General features: G+C 45.6%; 1 protein-coding gene across 2 annotated transcripts; it reads left to right on the top strand.

Annotated features, from left to right (window-relative positions):
* The first annotated feature begins 2851 nt into the window (after positions 1-2851).
* LOC139654489 (stathmin-2-like) lies at positions 2852-11026 on the top strand. Of its 2 annotated transcripts, none has more exons than XM_071531570.1 (5): positions 2852-2870; positions 8895-8967; positions 9253-9448; positions 10270-10461; positions 10967-11026. In XM_071531570.1, the coding sequence occupies exons 1-5, from the start codon at positions 2852-2854 to the stop codon at positions 11024-11026; spliced, it is 540 nt and encodes a 179-aa protein (XP_071387671.1). The 2 variants fall into 2 exon arrangements, with proteins under 2 accessions (XP_071387671.1, XP_071387670.1); XM_071531569.1 differs by having other exon boundaries at positions 8895-8990; positions 9276-9448.
* The last annotated feature ends 1020 nt before the right edge of the window (positions 11027-12046 follow it).

Genomic DNA, 12046 nt, shown 5'->3' with positions numbered 1-12046 from the left:
GCAAAATTTACATCTGGAAGAAATATGCCATGTGAATTGGATTTCTATGACTTGAAAATGCCAGTTTTGTTTGACACTGAAGAGACTTCATCATCAGGAGGATCACTTCAAACCAGGATATAATATAATTGTTGACACAGTGAGGCTTCTGCACAGCTAAGCGGGCTGTCTCATGTCCCTGCAGCCGATTATTTTTTATTTTAGGCATTTAGCTGACGCTGTTATCCATAGTGGCACCGTGTGCTTCTCCTCCTCCACTACCTCTGACCCAGCAGCCGACCTGGAGATCACCTGGGTGCGCACTCGGCTTGTTAGTGTCTGACGTCACTTATCAGGTGTGGTGGAGGGTGCCACCATCTCCACCGAGCACCAATGTTGTTGAGTGCAGCCTGAGTGAATGTCGGTGTAGTAGTGTAGTATAACCGTGGTTAAGGTGGGGGAATGAGAGATATCTTGCAGCTGAATCCTCCACTACTTTCTGTTTAAAACACACACAAAAAAATAAAGCACATTAAAGTCTTATTAAAAAAGGTACAGAGTTGTATCTTTTTCTGACAGTGCACTGTGGAATTGATCAGCCTATAGACCTAATCACTGTCATCACAGTTTGTTCTTCGTGGTCCAATCCCTGTGTCCGCCTGCAGCGTCTTGCATAGCAGAGGCAGAGATTTGCCTGCAGGCGCTCAACCCCCTGCTTCTTTGCCCTGCCACTCACAAAATACACTAAATGCACTTCTTTGCAATTTTGTTTTATTATTTAACATGAATTAATTTCCTTTATTAATTTGAGGTAGACCTACTCCTCAGATTTCTGTGCACAGCTATCCTATAGCTGCTTGTTACTCTACTCCCCTTCTGTCAATGGGCAGAAACTTGTAAAACTTGTTCAACCGCAACTAAACAGCTCCGTTATCGTTAATCAGTGACTATTACCAGGTCACCGACTGCACTCTTGACGTTTGTGTATCATTCACTTTAAACAGTAGCAGTGTACACAGACACGTTATCTCCGGAAACACACGCTAGTTTACCTCATTTTGATAAGAAAATATTACATATGAGCCGGAATGGACGTAGTTTGTCGCTTTGTGGCCCGAGAGACTTGCATAACATGCATCCAAATCCAACAATAGATAGATTTAGCTATGCTTGTAATGTACAAGGTAACTACCATGTAGCCTAATCTTGTAGGCTACATAGATTAGGCTACTGTACATATAAACACTGAACTGCAAAATTCTGAAAGAAAAACTATATGTGCTATATAGACCTACAAAAAACTGCTAAGCTGGTACTGCTACAACTGCTAAATTTTGAATAAATACATAAATAAATAAATAAACTTGCAAACATTTGAGAATGTCCTCTGTAGGCTTGTTGAAGTAAGCCTATATACATTCTTTAAAAGCCTTCAGGATATCTATGTACAGGACGTTTGGTCTGTCTATTTAAAAGAATCTGCTATCTATTGTATCTTGGTTTTCCTCAAGACAGGCTTGGCTCAAGCTCAAATAACTTGGGATTTGCTGCCACCTAGTGATTACTATCTTAATGTTTCCATTCATTCCTTTGGCATGATGTGACCAGCATTTTTTCAGGCAATTACAATCAAGTGAATGACTAACAGGTAGGATAAGGCTGGTTGATGGTTGGTCTTATTGATTCTAAAGGACACTTTATTGTAGCCATCAAATATATATCTAGACTTAGGCCTGAGAATTGCACGTAGGTCTGTTCTATTCAGGCTGTCAGGCTTGTATACTTACCAGCATCTTTGGTTAGGCCTATAATAAACTACCTAAAACCTAACATTTGCGAGCATGTTGAAAAAATGAAGTCGCCTAAATCTAAATGTAGCCCTTTCAAATGCCGATCAATGGGCTCCACAGCCATCCTCTGACTTTCAGCACCTTGGACAGGGACTATAGAGTATTTTGCGGACCGTACCTGCTGCACGCCTATGTTTTTTTCACAGACAGACAACCGCAACATCAATGAAACAAAGAGGGGAACACCCACCCTGTTACCTTTCAAAGCGGAGCCTTGAACTCTCCAATACAAGGGGACATTACTGTATTAGCCAGATCTTTGGTTAGGAGATGCGCGTCAGGGGGCTACGGCAGCCAATCTGCTCTAGGACGCACACAGACGCTCATGACTGAGTGTGTCAAGCTTGCCAGAATGAACAACAAGAGTTCCGGTCAGAACCTTCAAAATAAAACGCTTATTGAACTATCATGCACCATAATGCAGTGCTGTTGTGGTAACTAATAAAGGAGGCAGAGTGAGGCGGTGCACCGTGGCCCCGCTGAGCCCAGATCTATTCCCTACTGCAGCGAACAGTCTACCTGGAGGCTCAGGTGTTCTTGGAAAATAACCAGGGTGGCCAGCTGAAACGAGTGGGTAACTTGGTATATGTAGATTAGCTTTGGCTTAACTTGACCAATACTGGAGCAACAGCATTTAGGGACCAACACTCTTAGGCAGAAGCATCTACTTTTCAGCTATAGTTTCACTCCTTGTAATCCAAACGATTCCACTTGACATGATTTTAGTTGTCACACACACACACAATAGCCTACTGATTCCCCCCCCCCCCCCCCCCCCCCCAAAGTGACAACTTAAACTAAACTTAAACTTTTATTTTGAAGGCGAAATCACTAAACTTCCGGTCTTGCTCTGGTTATTTCTGGCTGGCTTGACGCAGCTCATAACAGACCACCAGGCGCACCGGCAGCCCCCGTCTCTGCTGACTCAGTGCCTTACCAGCAGTCCCTTCGCCCCGAGATACAGGATACAACCACCGACGCACACTCCTCCGGTAAATCCGTCCCGGCACCACCGTACAGACATGGCTAAGACCGCAATCGGTGAGTTTTGCCCTAATTTCTCTCAGATGGCATAGGTGTTATGCAGGCTTGTGGATGCTGAGGGATGGTGGCGACACCCATGGCACAAAAGGATGCTCAGAATTGATTAAAGGGAGCGGCCAAACTCCATTGCAAGTCAGTGTTAAAAAAATAAGTTGCAAAATTGAAGGAACATTTTTTGCTATTTCTTCATCTCTGTTTTGGCTATAAACTGTTATCTCTCTGGCTTTTGTCTCATGCTGAATCCAAAGGGATGCTGATCAATGTGGGCTAGTTTATGATTCAGTTCTATGGTGATTAGCACTGACGCATATTCGCCATCCAAATTAAAGCAAGCGAATAAAGACATTGAATTCATATCATCATAAACACGGGTGATTTTCTCACAAAGCAGCGTGTTTTTTTTTTTTCCTCGATGCCTGCGTGCCGCACCTGCCCTCGCAGCCTGACACACAGCCGTGCAGCATAATGCAGCGCCAGCGACCCCACCCAACATCTCCGGTCCCTTCAAAGCGAGCCAGCCTCTCTCAAGGGTGTGAATGATTTTACCGTGACAAATCTCCTTATACAAAAACTGGGCCACCCCATGTAGCAGGAGTGTAAGCCTGCTGAAACCAATTTTTGGGGTGACCGCTAAAAGCATGAATGTGAGAGAAAAAAAAAATCGCCTTTATCCACGCACATAGAATTGGTTTACAGTCGAGGGAAGAATTTACGACTGGCGATGGAAATGAATGTCGTTTCAGGAATGTGTGTGTGACACTGCGAGCCTATTGGAAAGCCTAACGATTATGAAATTTATTTTGGTCGATAACTATCATTATTAGGCTATAATTGGACTTTTATTATTATGATGGTAGTATTTCTTGCCAGTAGGCCTAATATGGACAAATAAAATTGGATGGCATTTTATGACAAATAGCAGGCCGTGTGTGTGTCATCTTATGAATCTCTCCATCAAGGCAGTATATATTTTTTTATTTTTCTGGGTTTCATTATTCAACCATATTTCTGTGCCAGCCTCTTACAGGACGTATAGGCCTATAAACACTGGAGGGGGCCTGCAGTCTTTATCAATAAGAGGCCTAGCCCTTTCTAACATTGGCTCAAAGGAGGATTCTCATTTAGGGGCTTCTTTTCAGGGGGAAAGAGCAATCTGTGTGTGGTCGGTCTGGAGGATAGTCTGTTTGCGTTCCGGTTGACTAGACACTTGATGGATGGAGGGGCTTGCAGACAGACAGCAGTAAGGGTCCTGGTGTCTGCACCGACGGACACCGACAACAAAACCCTGAGTGTTATGTTTATTCCCCTCTCCTCCTCCTCCTCCTCCCCCTCCTCCTCCGTGACTTGGATTGTGGACAGGCAGAATGGGATGGGCAGGGGCCAGACACTGTGGAAGAGCATAGTCATCATCCCGCCCTCAGTGCCAGTCAGCACTCAGGAGGTTGTTAGGTTCATTTAGCTCCTAAAACACATTAGCTCTCATAATATCGTAGAATCACCTGCGGGATTTGATATTTCCACTGTCATGCTTCTGAACTGGGGGAGCGAAAACCCTTTAGGGCTCATGGGTCAAGAAACAGGTTTACTATTCAAAGAGCCAGGATGCATAGACCCATATTATTTACCTAGTCCTGTGAGTTGATGATAGAAAGAGACAGAGACATCCTGACGCCTCTACACTTCAAACGAACACTGCAATTATCAACTAACCCTACACAAGTGCACAAAACAAACCAGCGCTCAGAACCAAAGCACACACCCATCAAGGCCTCTAAGTACTTGTTTACGATCCTTATCATGCAGACTTGTCATATCCAATTAGGTGTGGTCAATCGCTTGGTACCCACGATCAATTCCTTTGTGTAGGGGAACAGAAGCGTCTTGGACAACAGCACCACCGATTTGTCACCTCGAAATTCTGCTGTATTCACATTTTAGAATCTGCACTATTGCCATAATGGGCCATGCGCAAAAAGCTTTAAAGTCTCCTGGATTGATCAGTCATTATGATTAGTCATTCAGTCCTGCTGATCAATGCAACACACTTCCATTCCTGATACAGAGGACTGTTGCTCCTCACGTAGGCTGGGAGGACTAGGTGACATCAATCTAGGGTGATGATCAGATTTACGTACATGGTTTGTTCATCACTTCTTAAAAAATTAATGTCTGGATGAGACACTGACACAAAAAAAGTCTAACATTATAGTGTCCTAGGTTGGAAAATGAGTTGGTATTTATAGACCCTTTGGGCTTCTTACAGTGTTGTCGCCTTGATCATTGTTTTGGATCTATTCCTTGACAAAAACACATTATCTCTTAATATTTTGTGATATTTTAGCCAATGTGACCGCTCTTCTCCCTCTGAATCTGCCAAAAATGAATGCGCTGATATCCCAGAATGGACACTGGGCGTGGTTTTGGAAAAAACTTCTAACTGACTGGAACTGCCTCTCGATAGCCAGGGTCCCACAGCATCCCACTTAATATGCCAGTCTCACCCTGGTAATACGGTCATAATTTTGTGATTATAACGTTGTCTAGAGGCCGGGCTGTAAAGGGCCTAACACAGCAGCCAGGCTCATGCTGCCATGAGGTTATAGGGCCCAGGAGGGCAGTAACCGCTGTGATACACAGGGTCACATTTTGTGAGACAGTGTTAATAGGCAGTTTGCGCATCGCCCTATCAGTCATATCCTTCATATGTTTTTCACTTTGTGCCATTTAGCCCAAATTGGCTCTGTTGCCATTTGTCCATGCCCATCCAATCTGGAAGCACCACTCTCTGTCTAAATTCCTGTAGTGGGGGGTTGGGCATTCAAGGGGAGACGAAGGGAGGGAGGAAGAGTGCGGCTGAGAGAAATAAGGGATGGAAAGTAAAGAAAAGGGGTGTGGCGGTATGTGTTACCACAGAATTCAAGCTCTTGGGGGAGGCAGAGAGTGGGAGAAAGAGAGAGGGGAAAAGAGAGAGAGAGGGAAAGAGAGAGAGAGAGCAAGAGAGAGAGTAAGAAACAGAGAAGTGGGATTGAGGTGGGGACTGCATCAGCAACAGATGAGATGGGGGAGGCTGGTGGATAAAGAAGGTGCAGGGGATGAGGGATGCATGTGGGGAAGGAGGGAGATATTGATGATCTGTGCTCTTTGCTGATGGATTGAGAGAGGAAGTGCAGTTTGCTGGCTGTGTGTCTGTGGTCGGGACAGGAGGAGGCAGAGCTGACTGGCTGAAACCAGCCTGCCAGACCGGACTGGGTGCAGGAAGGTAGTGTCATCCTACTCTGACATTATCTGGTACTCACTGCGTATCCCGCAGTGACACACGCACCTGACCCAGCGTTTCCAAACTTCAGCTAACATCTTTGAACAGACTGGACACTCCATGCTGTGGAATGGCAAAGGATGCCAGTCCAGAGCAGCTGTCATCTTAATGATCCATTGGGAATGAGCTCATTGCAGTGGTTACAGCAGGAAAATCTGTATTTTCTTCCTAGAGAGACACAGGGACTAACTGTGCGATTTAAATTTTTTTGGCACAGCAGAGAATATAATATTTTTGACTGGGGATATAAAAAAAATGGCTCCTCTGGTGAAAGAGTAGATTTATTGCCTCTATAGCTCTGTTTCAATTAATCGTGAACACTGAGCTTTCAAGATTATGCATAAATGTGATTGACGCTTATACAGCAACAGCAAACACACAGAAAATTAATATCCTCAGCTAATGCTTTCTGCAGTGTTGACAGAATACAGCCCTCCATATTTAACCACTTGCCTGCTGCACTGTAAGTAGCACATACTATTCTTCCAAAAAAACCCAACCTACACCTCAAATCATCAAACTTGACTTAATTGAAATTGCCAGGTTGATAAGATGAACCGCCCATGACTTGACAATGGCCAGTCAAGAGTCACTTCTGCCCTGCGCCCCATAAGGACGTAACCCAAATTACCTGCTCCACTGAACTGTCAATTGTTCCCGTCTTCAGCTGTCAAGTGGTGTTGTGTGTGGGGGGGAAATGGCTGCTGGGGTCTTGACATACACGGCACCTAATGAGCTGGTGACAACAGTGTCCTCCTCCTCTCCCCCCTGTCAGCTGAAATGGTCCGGTCCACTAATTACAAATTAAAGCTCCATCCACCTGAGGCGGCTGCTTCCATTAGGCAGTCTATGTGGGGGGGTTGCAGATCCCACTGGGAGTTTCAGCCCCCTTATGCACACGCGCACACACACACACAAACACACACACACTCCCCTCACTCTCTGTTTCTTCATCTCCCATCTCCTTTTCTGCCTCCTTTTAATCCTCCTGTCTGTGATTTCTTTTTTTTTTTGGGGTGTGTGGTTGTTTTTAACTGTTAGCGTGATTGCAACCCCCATCCCCATCCGCCCACCCAAGAGTTTAAGTTTCTCTCTTCCGCCTACATCCCATCCCTCCCTCTTCCTCCCTCCCTCTCCATCCCCTCGTTCCCCATCGTCAGTCCTTTCATCCGAACCTCCCCCCTTTTCTGTTCCTCTTTTCTTCCTCTACCAAACCAAACCAAACCAAACCAAACCCCACCTTTCTCCCCAAGCCTCTGCCACTCACTCCCCTCTCTCCTTTCATCCAGAGTCTCTCTCTGTTTCTCTCTCTTCCTTTTTGTTTCACCCCCCACCGTGCTTTCTCCCTCTCTCACTTCCTCCTCAGGGAAGGGGTTAACAAGGCCGTCAGAGAGTAGAGAGTGCAACATCTGAGAGTTGATCACATTACTGTGGCGTCTGCCAGTCTGCAGGGCAGAGAGTGAGAGACACAGAGGAAGAGAAAAGCAGAGAGAGAGAGAGCAAGGAATAAGAGAGAGAGAGAATAAGGGAGAGGATTTGTATTAATCATACTGTACACCGTACCCCACCATGGAGAAGCTCTTTCATAGTAAATCTCATTTCTAGCTCCACTACTGTAGCCTGCTGCAAATCATGAATCAGTGTGGCACACTTCAGCCCTGCAGGCCTTGTGCTCTGGGTGATGGATTACGCTATACTATTGCACTTGGCATGCAAATGTCCCTTATGAGGCACTGTACCTCGACACAGCGCAGCAGCCGTATGCAAAAGCAGAGTGTTTCAGAACCTGCAGTGAGTTGCAGATATTTTTTTGCCTCTCTCCCTGCAGGGAATGCTGCTGAACTCTAGACTCACATTACAATGTAGTAGGTGCCAAAAACATTGGAATAAAAAAATCAAGGTTAGACAAGGTTGGTTGTTCTTTTCTTTGCTATTTTTTTCTCTGTCTGCCCTTTGGAGCACTTTTGTTCCTCTCTTTTGAGCATGGCGCAGGTCGCCAAATACTAGTCTGATTTTGATGCCAGCTTTGCTTTACTGTTATTAATTTTTGGGCTATAAAGGGACTAAGGGATGGAAAGTCATATTGCTGTGTTATGCTGATAAGCTAAAGCCTCGGCTATTAGCGTCCTCCCACTGGCCATAGCCAAAGAAGATAAGGGACAGTTCAAAGATTATCCTGACCATCTAACCTAAACCCTGGCTCTTCTCTCTTTTTAGATTACCTGAACCACATAAACAAGTCTCTGATGTTTTTTGGTGCTAGCCACAAAACGGCTGAGAGGCAAAGGGGCGTTGGTCTGGCTACGTAAATAAATAATAGCCCAAAATGAAATGCATAGCTAATGATGTGTGGAAAATCCTGTGGGGATAGCGGCTTCTTGGCTGTTGGGGAAATTAGGCCAAGTAAAGGCAGCATCCACTCTGCCTCCCCTTACAGCTTGGAGAAAACAAAGGCCACAAAATGCCTACAAAACCCAGGGCAATCCAGCTCCAGACATCCTTTGATGAGGTTTTCTTTTTTGAGGACTTGCTGAATATTTATTTTCCCAAAAATCTTAAGATGCCATTTGCAGCGAGGACCTCCTGAGGAGGAGAAAGTGGGTTAATGATGTTTCGTCTCTGTGTGTGTGTGTGTTAAGCACTGAGCTCCATACACACACATGCACACTAACACACAGCCATGTGTCCATTTATCTCTATCACAGCTTACAAGGAGAAGATGAAGGAGATTTCAGTTCTCTCACTCATCTGCTCTTGTCTGTATCCCGAGACTCGCAAGAACATCATGGGTGAATTTGAAGGTGAGTAAGACTGCAGACTAAGATTCAATTCTGGCATTGGATATTTTTTCCACATATATTCAATTGAAAAATAAGACAGAGCTAATTGAGGGAGCAAATGTTGGTGCTTATAGTTGTAGACAGTACACTCTAGCTGCACAGGTAAGAAATATAAGTATAAGTATCCTCTTTGTTTCTCCTTTTCCTTTCCTTTCTTTCTTTCTTTCTTTCTTTCTTTCTTTCCTTCTTTCCTTTCTTTCTTTCTTTCTTTCTGTATTTCACTAATAAACACACATACACACACAGACATGGACATCAAGCCCATTAACAAGCGGGCCTCTGGCCAGGCCTTTGAGGTCATCCTGAAGCCTCCCTCCCCTGTGTCGGATGCTGCCCACTGCATCACCAGCCCCCCTAAGAAGGACATTTCCCTGGAGGACATCCAGAAGAAGCTGGAGGCAGCTGAGGACCGGAGGAGAGTAAGGGTTTTTTCCAGTCCTTGTCGTTGCACCCAGCTGCCATACATCACATTGCCTGAATAAATTTTACAGCTGGAAGATTTGAGAACAGCCCAAAGATTTCTGTCCGACCTGAACTGAGCCTGAAATGTAAAAAATATTTACATTTCTAATGATAGATTGCAAATATTATTACCCAAACCTAAATTAAGCAGGAAATTCAGCCTGCCCAGTTTCACATAATATCACTGGTAGGCTGTAATAACATCAATCAGTTTGACATCAATCGATCATATGAGACATTAATCTGATGTCTGGTTGTTTGGTCAATAGTGTGTCACACATCCATTGGTTGCATACGTCTAAACAATAAACAATGTAATCTGACATTGGCTAATTCTTGCATCTCATTGATACTCACGTCAATTCAATCAGTCAAGCAGCTGACCAATCGAGCAACCCACCAACAAATCAATCAGCCAATAAATATCACAGCTAGACAGATATTTTTCAACACCAAATGTCCAATATTGTTGGCCAGATCTATATGCTACATGTTGTAGTACATAATAAGAGAAGATGAAGGTGGCAAGGAGAAAAAATCCTATTGACTTTTTTGTACTAAACATTGCATGGTTGATTAGTTGGATCAGATCCAATCCATGCTCAAAATTTAGAAATAACTGAGCAGTGTTTGGTATCTCACTATCTGATGCTCTCTCTCCCTCTCCACCCTTTCTCTCTGACTCATCCTCTCTCTCTGACTCATCCTCTCTCTGTCTCTCTCTCTCTCTCTCCCTCTGTCTGTCCACCGCTCTGCCTGCTCCTCCCCCTCCCTCCAGTCCCAGGAGGCCCAGGTACTCCGGGCCCTGGCTGAGAAGCGGGAGCATGAGCGCGATGTGCTGATGAAGGCCATGGAGGAGAACAGCAACTTCAGCCGCATGGCCGAGGAGAAGCTCCAGCTGAAGATGGAGCAGATCCAGGAGAACCGGGAGGCCTACCTGGCCTCCATCATGGATCGCCTGCAGGAGAAGGTGAGGAAGAGCGGGCAGGGAATGTGGAGGTGGAGGGGAGATCTAGGTGGCTGGTAAGAAGGAGAGGAAGAGGAGGAGAGGAAGAGAAAGAGGAGCAGAGGATGAGGAGGAGAGGATGAGGGAGGGTGAGAGGGAGGTGGAAGTTGGGTAGGAGAGAGAGAAAAAAGGGGAGGGTAGAGAAGGATGGTGAAAGACTAGAGGGGGAGAGATTGGAGGAGACCAGATGGGTGGGAAGGACAGGGAAAAATTAGAGACAGGATTCCTGGGGGAATGGATGAAAAGAAAGAGGTGGAGGTGGAGGCAAGGAGGAGGAAAGGAGAGGTGGAGAGGAGGACAGGAGATAGGAGAGGGAATGAAGTAGGTCGGTCTCACTGCAAAGGTCAGGGAAGAGAGCTGGTAGTGAACTGAAGTGAGCAAGAAGCAAATGTCAGGAAAGGTTCAGCTGCTCAGATACACATGAAAACCTCCATCTGCGTGTGTGTGTGTGTGTGTGTGTCCTTTCTAGGAGAGGCATGCGCAGGAGGTGCGCAGGAACAAGGAGATGAGAGAAGAGGTGACAGCGTGAGCAGCCCCAACCGGTTCTACGACCCCCCCCCCACCCGACCCCACCCCGACCCCCAAGGAACACCCCCACCTTCTCCCCCCGACCCCCCCCCCCCCCCCCCCCCCCCCCCCCCCCACCCCCAACCCACCCCCATACTACTATGAAACTACCACCACCCTATGTCAGAAGCCTGGGACACCACCCTGAGGCAGGGGGAAGTTCAAATCCCACCCCAATAGCATTAGCAAAGCGGGGGGAGGGGAGAAACAAAACGCAAAAATAATAAAAAAAAGAAAAATTAATGTCTCCCACCCACTCTTCCCAAAAAAAAGAATGTTTTTGCTCTGTTTCAAATGAGAAGAAAAGAAAAAAAATCAAATTGACACGTGACAGTGGGTATTGGTTTTTGTAAATACTTCTTTTTTTGTTATATACAGTACAATACAAGCAGCAAAAGTATTGATTGCCGTGTGCCATTTTTATATATAATTTTCCTCTCCTTACATACGTATATATGGATGTAATCATTCTTTTTTTTTTCATTTCAGCCTGAGAATCTTTTTTGCGGTTTCTCTTGTGTGGTAACAGGCTTTGGTGTTTGTTGTGAGTTTGCCAGCTAGCTGACATTTGCTGTGACTGGTTGCGTCCCGACAAGGCCGCATCCTGGTCTCGTTCCCTCATCCCCTCAAGTGTGCACTTGTACATTTCACCCCTCGGAAAAAGATCTTAAAAACATATTGGATCTCTGCGGGGTTAGAGGGATTTTCCATACAATTTCTGCCACTGTTCCAATTGGTGTGGCAAAGAGGGCGGAAGGAAGAGGGACCAGTGTGCGGTCGGCGTCTGTTTCTGTGTCAGTGTGGAGAATGCAAGCCGTCACTGCACACCCACTCCTGTGAGGTAGATGGTGACTTCACCACAGGAGAATACTATAGCATTTAATGAGCCCATCCTCATCCTCTCTCTCTCTCTCCGTCTGCGACCCCCTCATCCCTCCTCCCTCTTTCACACATTTCTCCACATACATGCATAGGAGCGTCC

This window comes from Centroberyx affinis, unplaced genomic scaffold (genome assembly GCF_046629955.1).
Source record: "Centroberyx affinis isolate AG114_WGS23_722 - 3 ecotype Tasmania unplaced genomic scaffold, CSIRO-AGI_Caff_v1 ptg002098l_1, whole genome shotgun sequence".
In the NCBI taxonomy this organism is placed as follows: Eukaryota; Metazoa; Chordata; class Actinopteri; order Beryciformes; family Berycidae; genus Centroberyx; species Centroberyx affinis.
The sequence above is the reverse complement of the archived record's forward strand: the minus strand, read 5'-3'. Positions and strand labels throughout refer to the sequence as shown.